General features: G+C 48.1%; 1 protein-coding gene across 3 annotated transcripts in view; it reads right to left on the bottom strand.

The window, feature by feature from the left end:
* Positions 1-15,810, bottom strand: part of Trappc9 (trafficking protein particle complex subunit 9) — a 499,910-nt gene that overhangs the window by 361,576 nt on the left and 122,524 nt on the right. For all 3 annotated transcript variants that reach the window (XM_058580865.1, XM_058580867.1, XM_058580866.1), the window contains one exon: positions 12,679-12,831. In XM_058580865.1, coding sequence (XP_058436848.1) covers positions 12,679-12,831 — 153 coding nt within the window. The remainder of the gene's footprint in view (positions 1-12,678; positions 12,832-15,810) is intronic.

The raw sequence follows: 15,810 nt of genomic DNA, 5'->3' as shown, positions 1-15,810 counted from the left end.
ACCCTCGTGATGACAACAGACAGGATGAACTAGAGATCTACTTTCCCCGACGGCTCGGGGGAAGAGGGCACGGGAAAAATAGCCTGAACTTCAAGAGGGACGTCTGCAGGGGGCAGGCCTGGCCCCACCTCTGTGGGGTGGCTCAGTGGCCTACCACTGGAGCCCAGCATGGCTGCCAGAGCATGAAGACCAGGTGAAGACCCGGGGCGGGAGGCAACCTGCGCCCACACAGGCTCTGGGCAAGGAGCTCGTGGGCAGCAGAGGGAGGCCCTCAGAGCGCCACTCCTAGCCCTGGCTGGGGTGGCAGGAGCAAAGCACCAGGAAGTGGGAGGGAAAATGGAAACCCAGCAGGGAGGGAAAGCCACCCGTGTCTTCCCCCAGGTCCCCTGAGGGGCAGGGGTTCAGAACCTAGGTGGCAAACAAAAATCTTCAGAGACAGAGCCAGAATGAGGTCAAGAAGACTTGGGATGGGGGTCCCTAATGAAAAGAGAAAATGGAAGGTGCTCCACACGATGCTGACGGAAGTACCAAAGGCCCAAGAGACGCAGGAGCAAGGAAGCCTCCTCGCCCATGCTGGCCTGCCCTCAAGACCTCCCAGCAGAAGCAGCGAGACCGCGTGCAGACAAGCACCGGAGTGGTCACTGAGCTGGCACAGGGGGTGCAGAGGCCAGGCCGAAGACAGCACAGTGCGACCCCTCTCCTGCTGCAGGGCAGGGCCACTGTCTGAGCAGCAGCCAGGCATGGTGAGCACCCAGGGACTAGTCATTCTTTCTGTCCCTACACTCTCTGGCCTCAGGATAAAACCCAAGTCTCAAAAATATCCCTAGCCACCTTCAAAAAACACGTCTGTGAAAGACTCAGGCATCTAGGAACCACAAGAAAAAGAGAAATCATGGCATTAAAATTCTAGTCACGTTCGTCTTTGGCTTCTGGATAATTCAGGATGAGTCACTGTTCTTTAAAAAGTAAGAATGAGAATTCCAGAACTTAATGTTTCTTTTCAAGGGTGGGCAGCAGACTAGGACAGAGACACAGAACAAGCGCCCCAATTTCAGAGGAGAGTCGGGGCAAGGACGGTTATCAAAGTGAAGACAGCGTATTGGACAGTGACTCAAGTCGGATCCATCCCTGGCTGCAGTAGTAAACAGCAGCTTCTGTGGGCTTTAAGTTGTGAAGAAACAACATACAATGAAAGGCCACACGTAACTGATTCTCGAAGTGGCCTCCAGTTGTGGAGCAGGAACCAACCTGGCTGGACCTTCAGCAGGTGGTCTGTCCTTTGACAAAACGAGGCAGCAGGGAGGCAGTGTGGACAAACTAGAGTGATAATCCAAGGTGCCACGGTGACACACAGGAAAGAGCCACCTTTGCCAGCAGGGAACGCTAGGGACAAGACCTTCAAAAGCTTAAAAGAGGAGGTGACAAGCTGCTGTGTGCAATGAACGTGCCTGTCATCCCAGCTATGTAGGAGGCTGAGGCAGGAGGACAGCAAGTTGGAGGCCAGACTGGGCAATGCAGAGAGACACTGTCTCTACATGAGAAATAAAAAAGGCCAGGGGTGTAGCTCAGTGGGAGAGTGCTCCTGAGTGCAACTCCCAATACCAGATAAATAAGCAAATAACCAAGAGGGGGCTGAAGTTGGGCTCAGCAGGCGGAGGCCAGATGGCATTCCAAGGCCAGGAGGGTTTGCAGGTGTGGCACAGCACTAGACAAGCAAAGCAGGGTTTCAGAGCAGCTGCAGCGTGGCCTGAAAGGGTCCCAGCAAGAGGGAGAGGGACAGAGGGACAGCAAGAGCAAGGAGGGAGGCTGCAACCAGCCTGCACGGCCTAGTTTTTGAGGAAAAGCTAGGATATAACAGAAGGTGGATCTGAGAGGCAAGGCTGTGACCCAGAGGAGTTCCTGTGACTATTCAAGTAAAAGGTGTTCACAGCGCATCCACAGCAATGAGGAGAGCACACGAGACTTCAAGAGAAAAGAAAGGTCAGACACGTCTTCCAGGACAACTGGACGGAAATGTAATGCAGTCCTCATGGAGAAGTGGCCAAGAGGACCTCCATCTATCCATGGAAAGAAACCATCTGCCAGGAAAGGGGCAGGGTGGGAGAGGCCTGAGAAGGTGGAACACGCTGCTCCGTGAGTTCTGTGTGAGCAAACGCGTGTGGAAGAGCAGGAGGTCCAAGAGGCTACTGAATGCCCACTTGCCCCAGCAGCATGGCGACTCCAGAGAGTACACTCGTGACTGGCAGAGTTACCACCTTCCCAAGACACACAGGGCAGACAAGTCACAGCACAGGCTCACCCCCTCTCCACCCATGGTGCGAGGTGCCCACAGGTACCAGGTCACAGCCCCCCTGAAAGCGAGGGCCCTGCATACCCAGGAAGCTCTAACAGGCACAGCAGACAGAGGCTGTAGCGGACTGTCACTCCCTGCGGGAAGGAAGCAGTGGGGGACGTTAAGACCCCCTGGTGTGGGGGGTGCTGGCACTACACACAGAAACTCAGCATTCCTTCTCCTTCCTAGGACTCAGCCTCCTGCTCTATAAAACAAACTGATTACACGGGATGCCGTCTTCAGTCCGCCCGGATCTGCCAGGCTTGAGGACCACTCCTTCCCATACTGAAATTGAAATGCCACATCTAATTATCGGGTCCAACAGAAACTGTCTGCAGGGAAAGCTGACATTTCTCTTATGAAACTGAGAGCCAAAAAGTACAGAGAAAAGGAAAATCAAATTAAATAATGAATTAATTGGAAAGGAAACCAAAGCAGGCAACATTCCCATCCCGCTGTCAGGGACAACAGACCCTGAAGGCCATTCTCATCCAAAGCATCAATCCCAATGAGATCAAAACACAGCGCATCGATCCCCTGAAAGCTCCCTGTGCACAGACACGACCCTCGGACGCAGACGGCCACGGGCAGCATGGCTGGGTCTTTCAGACGACGCCTTGATGAAAGATTTCTCGGGTAAAAATAACTTTTCAATTTGATCAGATGAGAAAGCGTCTGTGAGGCAAAAGCCAAGATGTTTCTAACTTTTCTTTGAGAAACATTTTATGGTGAAACATAACACAGACAAAACTGCATATAATAAGTGTGTGACTTAATGAATTCTTAAGAAGCCAGCAGTCCGGAAACCACCACCCAGGTCAAGAAACAGAATTTCACCAGACACCCAGAGGCTCTGTGCCTTATCCCACCCTACCTTCCTGCCTCCCCGTGGCCAGCCCCTGTCTCCTGGGCAGCCACTCCCTCCTTTGGGGGGAGCGTAAAAACCATGCATAACACAGGCGTTCTCAGGAGTTAACCCAGGAGTGCGGCTCAGCAGCATAAAGCATGTTCATGATGTCGTCCCACCATCACCACCCCGTCTCCAGCACCTCCTTCCTCCTCCCCACTTATCATTTACTCTTTGTCTGACGTCAGGGTTTCCACAAGTCTGCACTGCAGCTGCACCCCCATAGTGTGACTTATCAAGTGTCCCTGTTCCCCAGGTGCTGTAAGCCACACTCAGAGCCAGAGCACATGCAGCCTCAGGTGGGGCCTGGGGCTCAGGAGGTGCTGTCCCACCAGCAGGAGGGCGTACTGCAAAGCACCTCTTAGTTCCTGAGGGTGCTCATGGCCTCAAGCCACCCTCCACTAGGGAGGACAAAACATGCCCTTCTGCTTCCCTCGCCCCTTCTCCACTAGTTACCTGGAGAACTTCTGTTAGGAGAAAACCCCTCACCGACTATTAGATTGTCCAGTGTCAGATTGTACAAAAAGTAGAATAAATGCTCATTACTTATCACTTTCAAAATAATAAATTGGTTCCCCACCACATTCCAAAGGTGAAGCACTCTTTTTAGTAGCACTAAGAACTCAAGGGCTGAAACACAGTTATTCTTCTTATTGACACTTAAACTGCCAGTGGCAGCCTCTTCAGACAGGGTCCTTCCAAACCTCCTCGGTTCTCTCCAGTTAGCCCCCTGCTGCAGGCTGCACCAACAGGTGTTCCGAGACAATCTCACTGCTCTAATTCCTGCTCCAGACCTGGAGTCAACCAATCCTGCAAGAAGGACTGGTCCCTCTGAGCAGGAAAGAAGGCTTCACCATGAGCTGTGCTGCACCACCTCCAGCTCTGGTGGGAAACAAGACTTGGAGACTGGCTGGCTGGCTGACAGACTGACTGGTTCTTAAACATCTTGTGACTGCTTGCTGATATTTTTAATGGAAACTCTAGGACACACAATCTTCACTTGACCTCCTATCTTACTTAGATCAGCTACCTCCTGTCTTCCACATAAGAAGCCTAGTTCAGCCAGGCACAGTGGCACATGCCTATAATCCCAGCATCTGGGGAGGTTGAGGCAGGAGGATCACGAGTTCAAAGCCAGCCTCAGCCAAAGTGAGGCGCTAAGCAATTCAATGAGACCCTGTCTCTAAATAAAATACAAAACAGAGCTGGAGATGTGGCTCAGTGGCTGAGTGCTCCTGAGTTCAATCCCCAGTACCAAAACACAAAAGAAGGCTAGTTCAATCCATGATAGGATTAGCTTATCACCAAATGAGTCATTCATATGTTAATTCATATTAACACACTCTTTCACCACATTGACACCAAAGCTGACGATATCGATATCTCAACCAAAACAGCCACAGATGATGGTCCCTTGCTCCCTTCCAATCTGAGGCACCACAGGGGCAGATGGCCAGGACATGGCACTGTCCCGCTGACGTCACTGGGTGTCAGCACACAACTGCCGTGTGTGTGATGCTCACCACAGTCCTCAGCGCAATGTCTCTCCAGCTGTTCTGGAAGCCCTTTCCTAGTAGATCCCTGAGAAGGTACCACAAGAGCATAATCTTTGTGTCCTCACGTTGACAGCCACTCGTCTGGGCCCCTGACACCTGGAAGCGCACACAGCTGAGCCTAAGGACTTCGGGCTTACATCTTCATCCCATGAGCATCTCACACATACTGTTCTACAGCCTGAAATAATTTGCTATTTTGATCTGAACACCCAAAAGAAAGATGGATTTTCCAACTCTAACTTTTTTTTTTTTTTTTTTAGTACCAGGGATTGAGCTCAGGGGCACTTGACCACCGAGCCACACCCCCAGCCCTGTTTTGTATTTTATTTAGAAACAGGGTCTCACTGAGCTGCTTAAGGCCTCACTTTTTCTAAGGCTGCTTTGAACTCATGATCCTCCTGCCTTGGCCCCCTGAGCCCAGACCCAACCCTAACAATTTTATTAGAAGATGTCTTGGTCTTTCTGGGTCAGTGTTTTCATGTACACAATGGGCCACTCAGTAGTTTCAAGGTTGTTTTTCTTTTCTTTTTTTTTTAGGAAGTTTTTTTTTTTAATTTGTTATATGACAGCAGAATGCATTACAATTCATATAGAGCACAAGTTCTCATATCTCTGTTTATACACAAAGTAGAGTCACATCCTGTGTGTCTTCATACATGCACTTACTGTAATGATGACCATCACGTTTTTCCACCATCTTTCTTACCCCTATGCCTCCTCCATTCGCCTCCCTCCCCTTTTCCCCTTTGCCCTATCTAGAGTTCATCTAATCTTCCCACCACTACCACCACCACCGCCCCCTGTCCACAGCATATTATGAATCAGCATCCTTAAGTCAGAGAAATCATTCGGCATTTGGTTTTTGGGGATTGGCTAATTTCACTTAGAATTATATTCTCCAACTCCATCCATTTACCCGCAAATGCCATGATTTTATTCTCTTTTACTGCTGAGTAATACTCCATTGTGTATATATACCACATTTTCTTTATCCATTCATCTACTGAAGGTTGGTTCCACAGTTTAGCTATTGTGAATTGTGCTGCTATAAACATTGATGTGGCTGTGTCCCTGTAGTATGCTGTTTTTAAGTCCTTTGGGTATAGTCCAAGGAGAGGGACAGCTGGGCCAAAAGGTGGTTCCATTTCCAGTTTTCCAAGGAATCTCCATACTGCTTTCCATATTGGCTGCACCAATTTGCAGTCCCACCAGCAATGTATGAGTGTGCCTTTTCCCCCACATCCTCGCCAACACTTGTGGTGTTTGTGTTCTTAATAGCTGCCATTCTGACTGGAGTGAGATGAAATCTTAGAGGAGTTTTGATTTGCATTTCCCTAATTGCTAGAGATGCTGAACATTTTTTCATATATTTGTTGATTGTGTATATCTTCTTCTGAGAAGTGTCTACTCAATTCCTTGGACCATTTATTGATTGGGTTATTTGGGGTTTTTTGGTGTTAAGATTTTTGAGTTCTTTATAGATCCTGGAGATTAGTGCTCGATCTGACGGGCATATGGTAAGAATTTGTTCCCAATTAGTAGGCTCTCTATTCACCTCAATGATTGTTTCTTTTGTTAAAACGAACCTTTATAGTTTGAATCCATCCCATTTATTGATTCTTACTATCAATTCTTGCACTATAGGAGTCTTTTTAAGGAAGTTGGGGCCTAATCCAACATGATGGAGATTTGGGCCTACTTTTTCTTGTAATAGACGCAGTGTCTCTGGTTTAATTCCTATGTCCTTGATCCACTTTGAGATGAGTTTTGTGCATGGTGAGAGATAGGGATTTAATTTCATTTTGTTGCATATGGATTTCCAATTTTCCCAGCACCCTTTGTTGAAGAGGCTATCTTTTCTCCAATGTAGATTTTTGGCACCTTTGTCAAATATAAGATAACTATAATTGTGTGGGTTAGCCTCTGTGTCCTCTATTCTGTACCATTGGTCCACTAGTCTATTTTGGTGCCAAAACCATGCTGCTTTTGTTACTATTGCTCTGTAGTATAGTTTATGTCTGGTATAGTGATGTCACCTGCTTCACTCTTCTTGCTAAGAATTGCTTTAGCTATTCTGGGTCTCCTATTTTTCCAGATGAATTTCATGACTGCTTTTTCTACTTCTGTGAGGAATTTCATTGGGATTTTGATTGGAATTGCATTAAATTTGTATAGTGCCTTTGGTAGTATGGTCATTTTGACAGCATTAATTCTGTCTATCCAAGAACAAGGTAGATCTTTCCATCTTCTAAGGTCTTCTTTAATTTTTTTCTTTAGTGTTCTGTAGTTTTCATTGTAGGGATCTTTTACCTCTTTTGTTAAGTTGATTTCCAAGTATTTTTTTATGCCATTGTAAATGGGGTAGTTTTCCTCATTTGCCTTTCAGAGGATTTGTCACTGATGTACAGAAATGCCTTTGATTTATGGGTGTTGATTTTGTATCCTACTACTTTGCTGAATTTACTAGTTCTAGAAGTTTTCTGGTAGAATTCTTTGGTTCTTCTAGGTGTAGAATCACATCATCGGCAAACAGTGCTAATTTGAGTTCTTCTTTTCCTATCCGTATCCCTTTAATTTCTTTCATCTGTCTAATTGCTCTGGCCAGTGTTTCAAGAACTATGTTAAATAGAAGTGGTGACAGAGGGCATCCCTGTCTTGTTCCAGTTTTTAGAGGGAATGCTTTCAATTTTTCTCCATTTAGAATGATGCTGGCCTGGGGCTTAGCGTAGGGAGCTTTTACGATGTTGAGGTATGTCCCTGTTAGCCTGGTTTTTCTAGTGTTCTGAACATGAACGGTGCTCTGTTTTGTTGAATGCTTTTTCTGCATAATGCGGCAGATCTGGGATGAAGGAAGTTTTCTTGAATCACAGATTCTAGAATGTCAGGGTTCTCTTGTTACTGTTCCCTTCTGTGGTGTCCCAGGGCTATGAGCACACGCCTGTGGCCTGCTCTCCTGGTGTGCTGCTGTGCCACTGTGTTCATTATGATTTCAATGTAACTTCCTGAGGTTGGACCTGGGCCCTCTCCTACTAAGACCATCTTCACAGGAAACCAGTTTATGTGAACTTCTAGGAGAGGGGATGAGGGTTGGCTGTTCTGACTCTGTGCTTCTGCACCCGGGATGGTTCCCCACGCGGCCCAGCACCGTGCTCCTCCTGGTGTGCAGCCATGGTCCCCACGCGGCCCAGCACCATGCTCCTCCTAGTGTGCAGCCGTGGTCCCCACGCGGCCCAGCACCGTGCTCCTCCTGGTGTGCAGCTACGCCTTCCTTTGCTCTGCACTCCCAAGTCCACTCCTGGTAGCTGCCCACAGTGGTCCTCCCTCTAGAACAGTTCTTTATAATCAGCTGAAATGTGCAAGATGCCCCCAGCTCCTCAGCTGCTGCTCTCAACCACACTGAACTGCCCAGTGAGGACCCACTGGCTGTCGGGGATCCCTAGTCTGTCACAGTGACTTTCCCTGTCTCCTCTGCATGCTGCTGAGGCCATGTAGCTTATATTCTGAAGACCATGGCAATACCCTCGTGTCTGGCTTAGCTGTACATTTTGCCTACAGGAGTAGATTTTCCTGAGTTGCCCAGGCTGACTTCCTGGATATTTCAAAGATAGACAAGGCCTATGAAAGTTTCTCACCATCTCCCAAGATTTCTAGTCTTAAATATAAAATTCCAAGAAATCAAGATTCCTGCATATTGTAATGATAAGAAAACATACACCTTCTTCTAAGTGAAAGGTTGATTTGTCTTACCCTAGAGGAAGACAGATGCTGCCCCAAAAATTGGAAGATCCAGGAAAACATTTGCTTGCTAAGAATCACTTAGAAATCAAACATAATAAATCAAAGCAGTGCTCTACAAAGGCATCTTTTCTCCTTTTTTATTTTGAAAATATCAAACCTACAGAAAAGTTACAAGAATAGAAATGGACGCCCATATGCCCTTCATCTAAAAGTCATCTAAAGTTTTAATAACTTGACACATTTATTCTATTTCTCTCTACATTCACATTCTCAGACTCCCCAACCATATCAAAGACAGTGCAGGCATAATTATCTTTCATACTTGAGTACTTCTGAATGAATTTCCTAAGAATAAAAACATTCTGCTATAATTTTAATTTCATTGTTATAATAACATTATCTAATGTATAGCACATATTCAGTTTTCCCAATCGTTCCAAAAATGTCTTTAGCTTTTCAATCCAGGATATAATTAAGGACTATGCAGAGCATCTGATGGTCATATTTCTTCAATCTCCTTTAGTTAGAACAGTCCTCCCACTTGTTTTACAAAGTGGGAATTGTAACATTGACATTTACTTCATAGAGTTGTCGGGAAGATTAAATAAAAATAATACAAATAAGTGGCCAGCCCACCTGCATACACACTATCTGAAAATGCTCAACAAATACTAATTCCCTCCCATCTGCTGAAAGCACACACTGAAGCCAGTATCCTAGTTTTATGTGACAGCTCTACTTATTGCAATACATCTTTAAAGTGGCATCTAATTTTAATAATCATACTTAATATGTTCACACCTGAAAACTTGGGTCTTTTTCAATGCTTCTGAGATGGTCAGACTGAGAGCCACAGAGGGGTCATCTCCCAGCTTCAGGAGGCCACAGTGAGCCCCTGCCACTGAATATTCAGACTGAACTAGGAGTAACAAGGCACCATCCAGGGACCACACTCTCTATGGGTTCTTGTGTCCAACTTCTTCCCCTATAAAATTTGCCCATTAAGATTATCTGTTTACATAGCAAATTGTACTGCAAGCTACAACTGGCCAAAGCTTCTGCTAAACTCTAGTGATAAAGAGGGCATCCAATGACCATGTTCTGTTTCACGTGACTAACTGACCAGGAATTTGACCTGCCTTCCATCTCAAGCCATTTAATAACCATAATTCTGGTTCTGGTTTGGTTTTATCTTAAAATTTAGAAGAAGGCATTGCCTGACTACAAATCCTAAATTGCAACCTCACTCTCAACTTAGAAGAGCAGAGACTACTCTCTGCCAAAGGCAGAAAGAAGTACAGAAACATAATAAACAAGGCAGCACTGGGCATGTACATTCAAAAGGCCAACCCAACACAAACAGCTGAGGTCTCCACCTGAGGCCTTCTAGATCCTTCCTCAAGAATAACATGACGCAGGCAGCCTGGAGTGGAGGCCCGGTCCCCAGCCTCTGACTGCTCACATGCCAGAAGTCCCAGCCAGAACTCTACTTCCCAAGAGCACCGGGGATGATGCCCTAGCATCTGCAGGAGAGGTGTCTGGATAGGTTCCCAGGCCTGGACACCATCTATGCTGCCATACTCCCTTCTTGGGACAAAGAAGTCCGAACCCAGGCAACCCTCTGTCCACTGACAGAAGACTGCAGCTCAGTGGCAAAGGGCAGTTTACAAATGGGGGCTGAGGGCATCTGCTTCATCTGATATCTTTAAGTGCTGATATAATGTTCAATCCACATGAGTTTTTCAGTTTCTAACATGTTGCAACACTAAACTTTTTTCCTACCTTTACTATATTGTAAAATTAATATTTCATTAAGAACTAGCATTTTATGCAGATTGCACAATGGTTCTTAAACACTGCAGAGAATACAGAAGGTGACTTCTATGAGGGGTATATGGACTGGATTATGTAATGAAGTCCTGGCCCGCAGTGGGATGGCATCAGGAGGTGGGCAATCAGGAAGCAGGTAGGACAAAGTTTTGAGTACCACCTCCTGATGATAGCCTCCTCCTGTAAGAAGAGAGGGGGCAGCAGAGCTCCCACACTGCACTGCATGAGGTCACAGCAAGAAGATGGCCATCTGCAGACCAGGGGAGAGCCCCTGCCGTTAACCAGACCTGCCAGCACCCTGACCATGGACTTCCAAGCTTCCACACACATAAGACGTCAGCATGCCGCTCAGTCCAGTAGGCTGTGGTGTCTTGTTGCAGGAGCACAAGCTAAGACAGAGCAGCTTGCTGGATCTTGACATAGCCACACTATAGGGAACCAGCACAGGAGTTTACTGCCATATATCTGCACAGGAAGCCAAAACTTTCAATAACTCCCCGAAGAGATCTTTTGGGGGGAAATCCTCACCAGAACAAACAGGAATACAACGTGGAACCCCCCACTGAGGGGAGAAGAAGCAAAAGAAGCCTCACTTGTGACCTGCTCTGCAAATGCGGACACCCTTAGAACCTATCTAGGTGCGGTGACAGAGGACAGTCGGGATCCTTTTCCCTACTCTAAAGCAAGGAGACAGGTAGGAAAGAACCAATCACCGAGGCACTTCCAGGAAGAGCACTAGAAGTGGGCAGGTGAAGAACAGAGCAGCAGGGACGCAGCGGGACAGACTTCTGCCGCGAGTGGTCAAGGTGGCTTCACCCCAAGGGGAGGTTTAGACTAGGGGCTGCAGAATGAGGAGCAGGCCATGCAGGCTGTGCAGCAGGGCCATCAGGTGAGGAAAGGGCAAGTGTGAAGGCCCCAGCAGAAATGGCAGGGTGCACTTCTGCAACAAGGTCACCCCAAAGCCAGAGACTCCCAGAGGGAAAGAGTATGGAAGGGAATTTCCCGTCACATGAAAACAAAACCCACAGCTGGTCGTGCAGTGTCTTGCATTCACTGAACAGCACTGTTTCCCCACATGCAAGATGCTGGGACAGACTGGCTGGGAAAGAGAAGCCCAGGCCGCTGGATCTGCTGCCCCTAGGGCTGCGGAGCTAATTCTTTTCATGTCACCCAGGAAGCTTCCTGGCCCAGGCCCCAGACAAACATCATCAACCCACAGGGATCTTCAAGAAGAAGCACACTCGTGAGTCTAGGTGTTCCAAGGACTCGTTCACACAGCTAACACTTGCAAACTCACCGTGTTCCAGGTGGTGTGCAAGTCCACATGATCACCCAGAAATGGGGCTAACATCCTTTCTTAAATTGGAGATTAAGGTATAGAGAAGTTAAGCTACCCGAAGTCACATACCCAGTAAGTTCTAGAGACAGAATCCACTGGCTGTCTCCAAGAACAGCCACGTTACAGACTGAAAGTTTGCGTCTCCCTCCAAAACTCAAATGTTGAAGCCCCAGCTCTCAACCTAACTTTATCTTGTGACAGGGCCTGTGAGGTGACAGGAATGGGGCCCTAATGTAATAGGCTGGGGCCCTTTTAAGATGAGAAACGGGTACCAGAGAAATAATCTCCCTACCCTCCATGAGAGGTAACAACGAGAAGATAATACCTGCCATTCAGAAGGAAGACCCTCACCAGAAACCCACCATGCACCATGATCTCAGACCTTTGGCCCCAGACTGTAAGAAATAAACTTCTATTGTTTAAGCCATGCAGTCTGTGGCATATTCGTTAGAGCAGACTGGGCTGGCTAATATACCCACAAAGCTGTCAATGAACACAGGGACCCAGCTTCATCATTTGGCATAAGCGATCTGCAGAATCTTAGCCCTTGTCTGCCAGTCCTAACATCGCAACAAATACAAATGCCCATTTCCCCAGACTCCATCTCCTTGCAGAAATCAGCAGACCCAGAGGAAGCACTTGATCATCACCGTTAATTGGAAGTCTGCAAGATCACAGCAGTTAACTGGAAAAAATGCAGCAATTCCTACATTCCACTAATTTAGGCTGACCTCCTGGCAAATGAGCACAAAATGGTAAAGAGTGAGAATTAAGAAATCATTTAGCTCAAATGTACTTTTATTACTTTAGGCATATGCAGTAACTCACTCTGCTAACAAAGTGCCAGGAGAAGTCTCAGTCGCTGCAGCAAGCAACTGGCCAGCAAGTCACAAAACAGCACAGCGGGCCTCAAGCAGGGGATGGGGCACTGCACAGGAGCAGAATGTGCCAGCTAAACTTGGTGGGAAGCACTCACCATCGCTGAGGTCCTGGAGGAGATTCTCCTGGCAGGAAAAGTCCAGCTTCGCCTTGATGCTGATGGTGAAAGTAGCCACCTTCCCAGGCTGCAGCGGGAACTGGGCCAGGGTTTCTTCCAGCTTCCAGCTCAAGAAGTCACCGTATAGCTTTTCTAGGATAACAACAATGGTACAGATGAAGCACGGGAGGCAATGTACTTGCTGATCCCCCTAGAAAATGCTGACACATTCTTAAAAGTAATGAGAGATAAAAGCACTTAAGAGACAAGAGATCAAAGAAAACTCCAGAATCAAGAGATGCTGTGAGGCAGTCGCCCCTGTTTGTGGAAAGGACTGGTAGCAGAGAAAGAGGTGGTCCGCTCGGCTCTTCAGGCTGAGTCCTCCACTCCTGATGAGCAGCTCCTTCTCACCCATGAAGGAAACATCGTCTCTAATCCTATAAACTAGAGTTAAACTAAATTTCTACATGAGATTTTCTGTAACACATCGCTTTAAAGAGGAACAGACCTAAGTTTAGTGGAGGAGGCATCCTCAAGTGAGGAACTTCTGGAAAAAGAGAGGACACGGTTGCAGTGGGACCTGAAGGGGGCAGTCTCGGGGGCGTGTGGAGGAGAGTGCTTCCCTGGCTTCACTGCAAATCCGCCTGCCTTACAAGATCTCGGTACTACATGAACAGGCCTTGAAGTGGCCACCCTTGACAAGGTCTCTCCGTGTAGCCAGTAGGTTAACCACCCCTGGCCTGAGGTGCTACTTGCAGATTAGACACACCCTCTGCAGACCAAGGGAAGATGGAAGCACTAAAGCAAAACATCCTGAGAGAGAGAAGGAGAAGATGGGGCCACCTGTGCCCCTGGGAAAAGCGTATCACCTTTGGTCCCCCGGCTCCCCGCAGCCTCTCCTTCCCTAACCATTGAGGACATAAGACAAGACCAAAAATCAAGGCCTGGTCCACATGCTGCATCCCACCAAGCAGAACAGGAAGGGACCTGGGGGCCTTGAATGGCCTCCAACAGCCTCACACAAGTTTCCTACTGGCTCTTCCCATAGGTGAGGTCCCGGCCAAGTAGCCCTTCTGTTCAGAGATCTACACACAATCCTGCAGGTTCCTGAGAAGTAGGCTCCAGTTCCCTGCCAGTCTCAGAAATATCAAATGAGCCCATAGGGATGGGGCACCCCACCCACTTAACAAGGTCTGCTCCACTGCCCGAGTTGGCCGTTCACTCTTTCCTCAGTGTCAGCCCATGAGTACCTGTGATGATAGACTGCCATCAATCGCCTCTGCACCACGGTGCGTGTCTCTGTTGGGCCACCCCCACAGCCAGGGGCGAGAATCCATCCTCCCCAAGGCAGAACCAACAGCCAGCAGGCCCTGCCCATCTTATCTCTCTCTAGAGGGCCTGGTTTCCTGACCTGCTACTACCCTCTTCCCGTGGCCCCTCTAGTCATGGAGTGGGGGGCAGCTAGCTGCTATTCCTACCCACTCCTTTCTGTGAAAAAATTCTCTATGCTATTTCCTTTGTCTGAATAAGGAAATGGAGGCTGAGACTAAGGAACTTCACAAACTAGGGAAAATGATCCAAAGCCATTACATTCACTTCCTGCACAAAGGTACTTCATGGTAGAGTTCAAATAGAAAGTTCTGGTTTTAGCTGGGCACAGTGGTGCATGCCTGTAACCCCAGCAACTCAAAAGGCTAAGGCAGGGGGAAAGGGAGTTCAAGGCCAGTCTAGGAAATTTAGAGATCCTGTCTCAAATATACAATTTTTTAAAAAGAGCTAGGAATGAAGTTCAGCAATAGAGCACCTCTGAGTTTAATCCCCAATACCAAAAAAGAAAAAGAAGTCTTGGTCTTAGGGCCCTAAAGCTAATCCAGTAGAAGGAATTCAGGAGACGACAGAGCGCTCGGAGGTCCACATGAAGGAAGGATCAGTGAGGTCCACTGCTAACTGCAAGAACGCAAGGCCAAATGGTGCCACGATGTACAACCTGCTCATGTCTGCCAGGCAGGAGGGGACCTCCATCGTGACGTCCTCCAGAGCTGGCCACGCTGGGGTTCAGCTCAGCTAATAGCCATGGGCATTCTTCCTGGCCTCCTGGAAGAGAGGTGCTCGCCAATGGGAGCAGACCCAGGGACGGAGTCCCTGAAAGGTGCTTAGAAACCACACCACACTCTCTTGCTTACTTAGCCATTCGCTGGACACTTCGAACGCGCCAGACACTTTCCACATGTGCCATGCTTATTCACCCCATTAACCACTGAGATCACCACTATTGCCCTGCTGAAAGCCAGGTGGTGGACACACGTGACTCGGGTCACCTGCCAAGTAAGCAGAAGACCTGGCACCTGACAGGTGCTCAACGAACATTAGCAGCACCAACTCTGCCCCTTAACCAGGTCTCCAGGTGTTGTGCAAACTGGTGTCAGGACCCACTCAGCACCATCTGGGAGGGTGGACCCTGGGAGGAAAAGGCAGCACTGTTGAGAGGGCTGTTCCCAGGGAGCAAAACTGCAATGACAGCAATGGCTTGGTAGCCCTAGGTTGGGATGGTTTCCAGAGGCTGTGGGTGTCAAAGGAGATTCTCATGGAATCTAGGCACAGACGCAGAAATAGAGAATTAGAGGAAAGTAACCAAGTCTCAGTGAGGTGAGAGAGGAACGGTCCAACAAAAGGAACCTAAGAGAGAAGAAAGTGCGTCACATCAGAGATCAGCCACTGAAATTACAGGGTAAAAATTCAAATGCTCCAGCAAACTTTGGGGAGAAATGGCAGAGAATGGCCCCCCCACAGGAGAGAGGCAGGCACTTTTGATGGTGCCCTATATCAGGGCCAGGCAATAATGGGAGCTGACAACAAGGACGACAACCTACTGGGGCATGTGTGCACCATCTGAGTCTCCAGACTCAACCCTGCCAGCTTAGGAAACCTCTCGGAAGCCATGGATTCACTCCAGCAGCCATGCTACTGGCAGGTGGTTAAATGCCTAAAAGGAGTACGACCAGGTTAAGGAAAAGTGAGCCCCAACTCCCCAGGTCAGTTCTGCCTCCCTTTCCACCTCCTGCAAGGCCTTGGCCCCGCAGGGCCCTCCAAAGGAAGGTGGAGGGAGCACGTCCAGCGAACCAAGGCAAAAAC

Source organism: Marmota monax, unplaced genomic scaffold (genome assembly GCF_021218885.2).
Source record: "Marmota monax isolate L192 unplaced genomic scaffold, Marmota_monax_Labrador192_F-V1.1 WCK01_AAM20220418_F8-fsc00073, whole genome shotgun sequence".
Taxonomy (NCBI): Eukaryota; Metazoa; Chordata; class Mammalia; order Rodentia; family Sciuridae; genus Marmota; species Marmota monax.
This window is presented reverse-complemented; position numbering and strand designations above follow the sequence as displayed.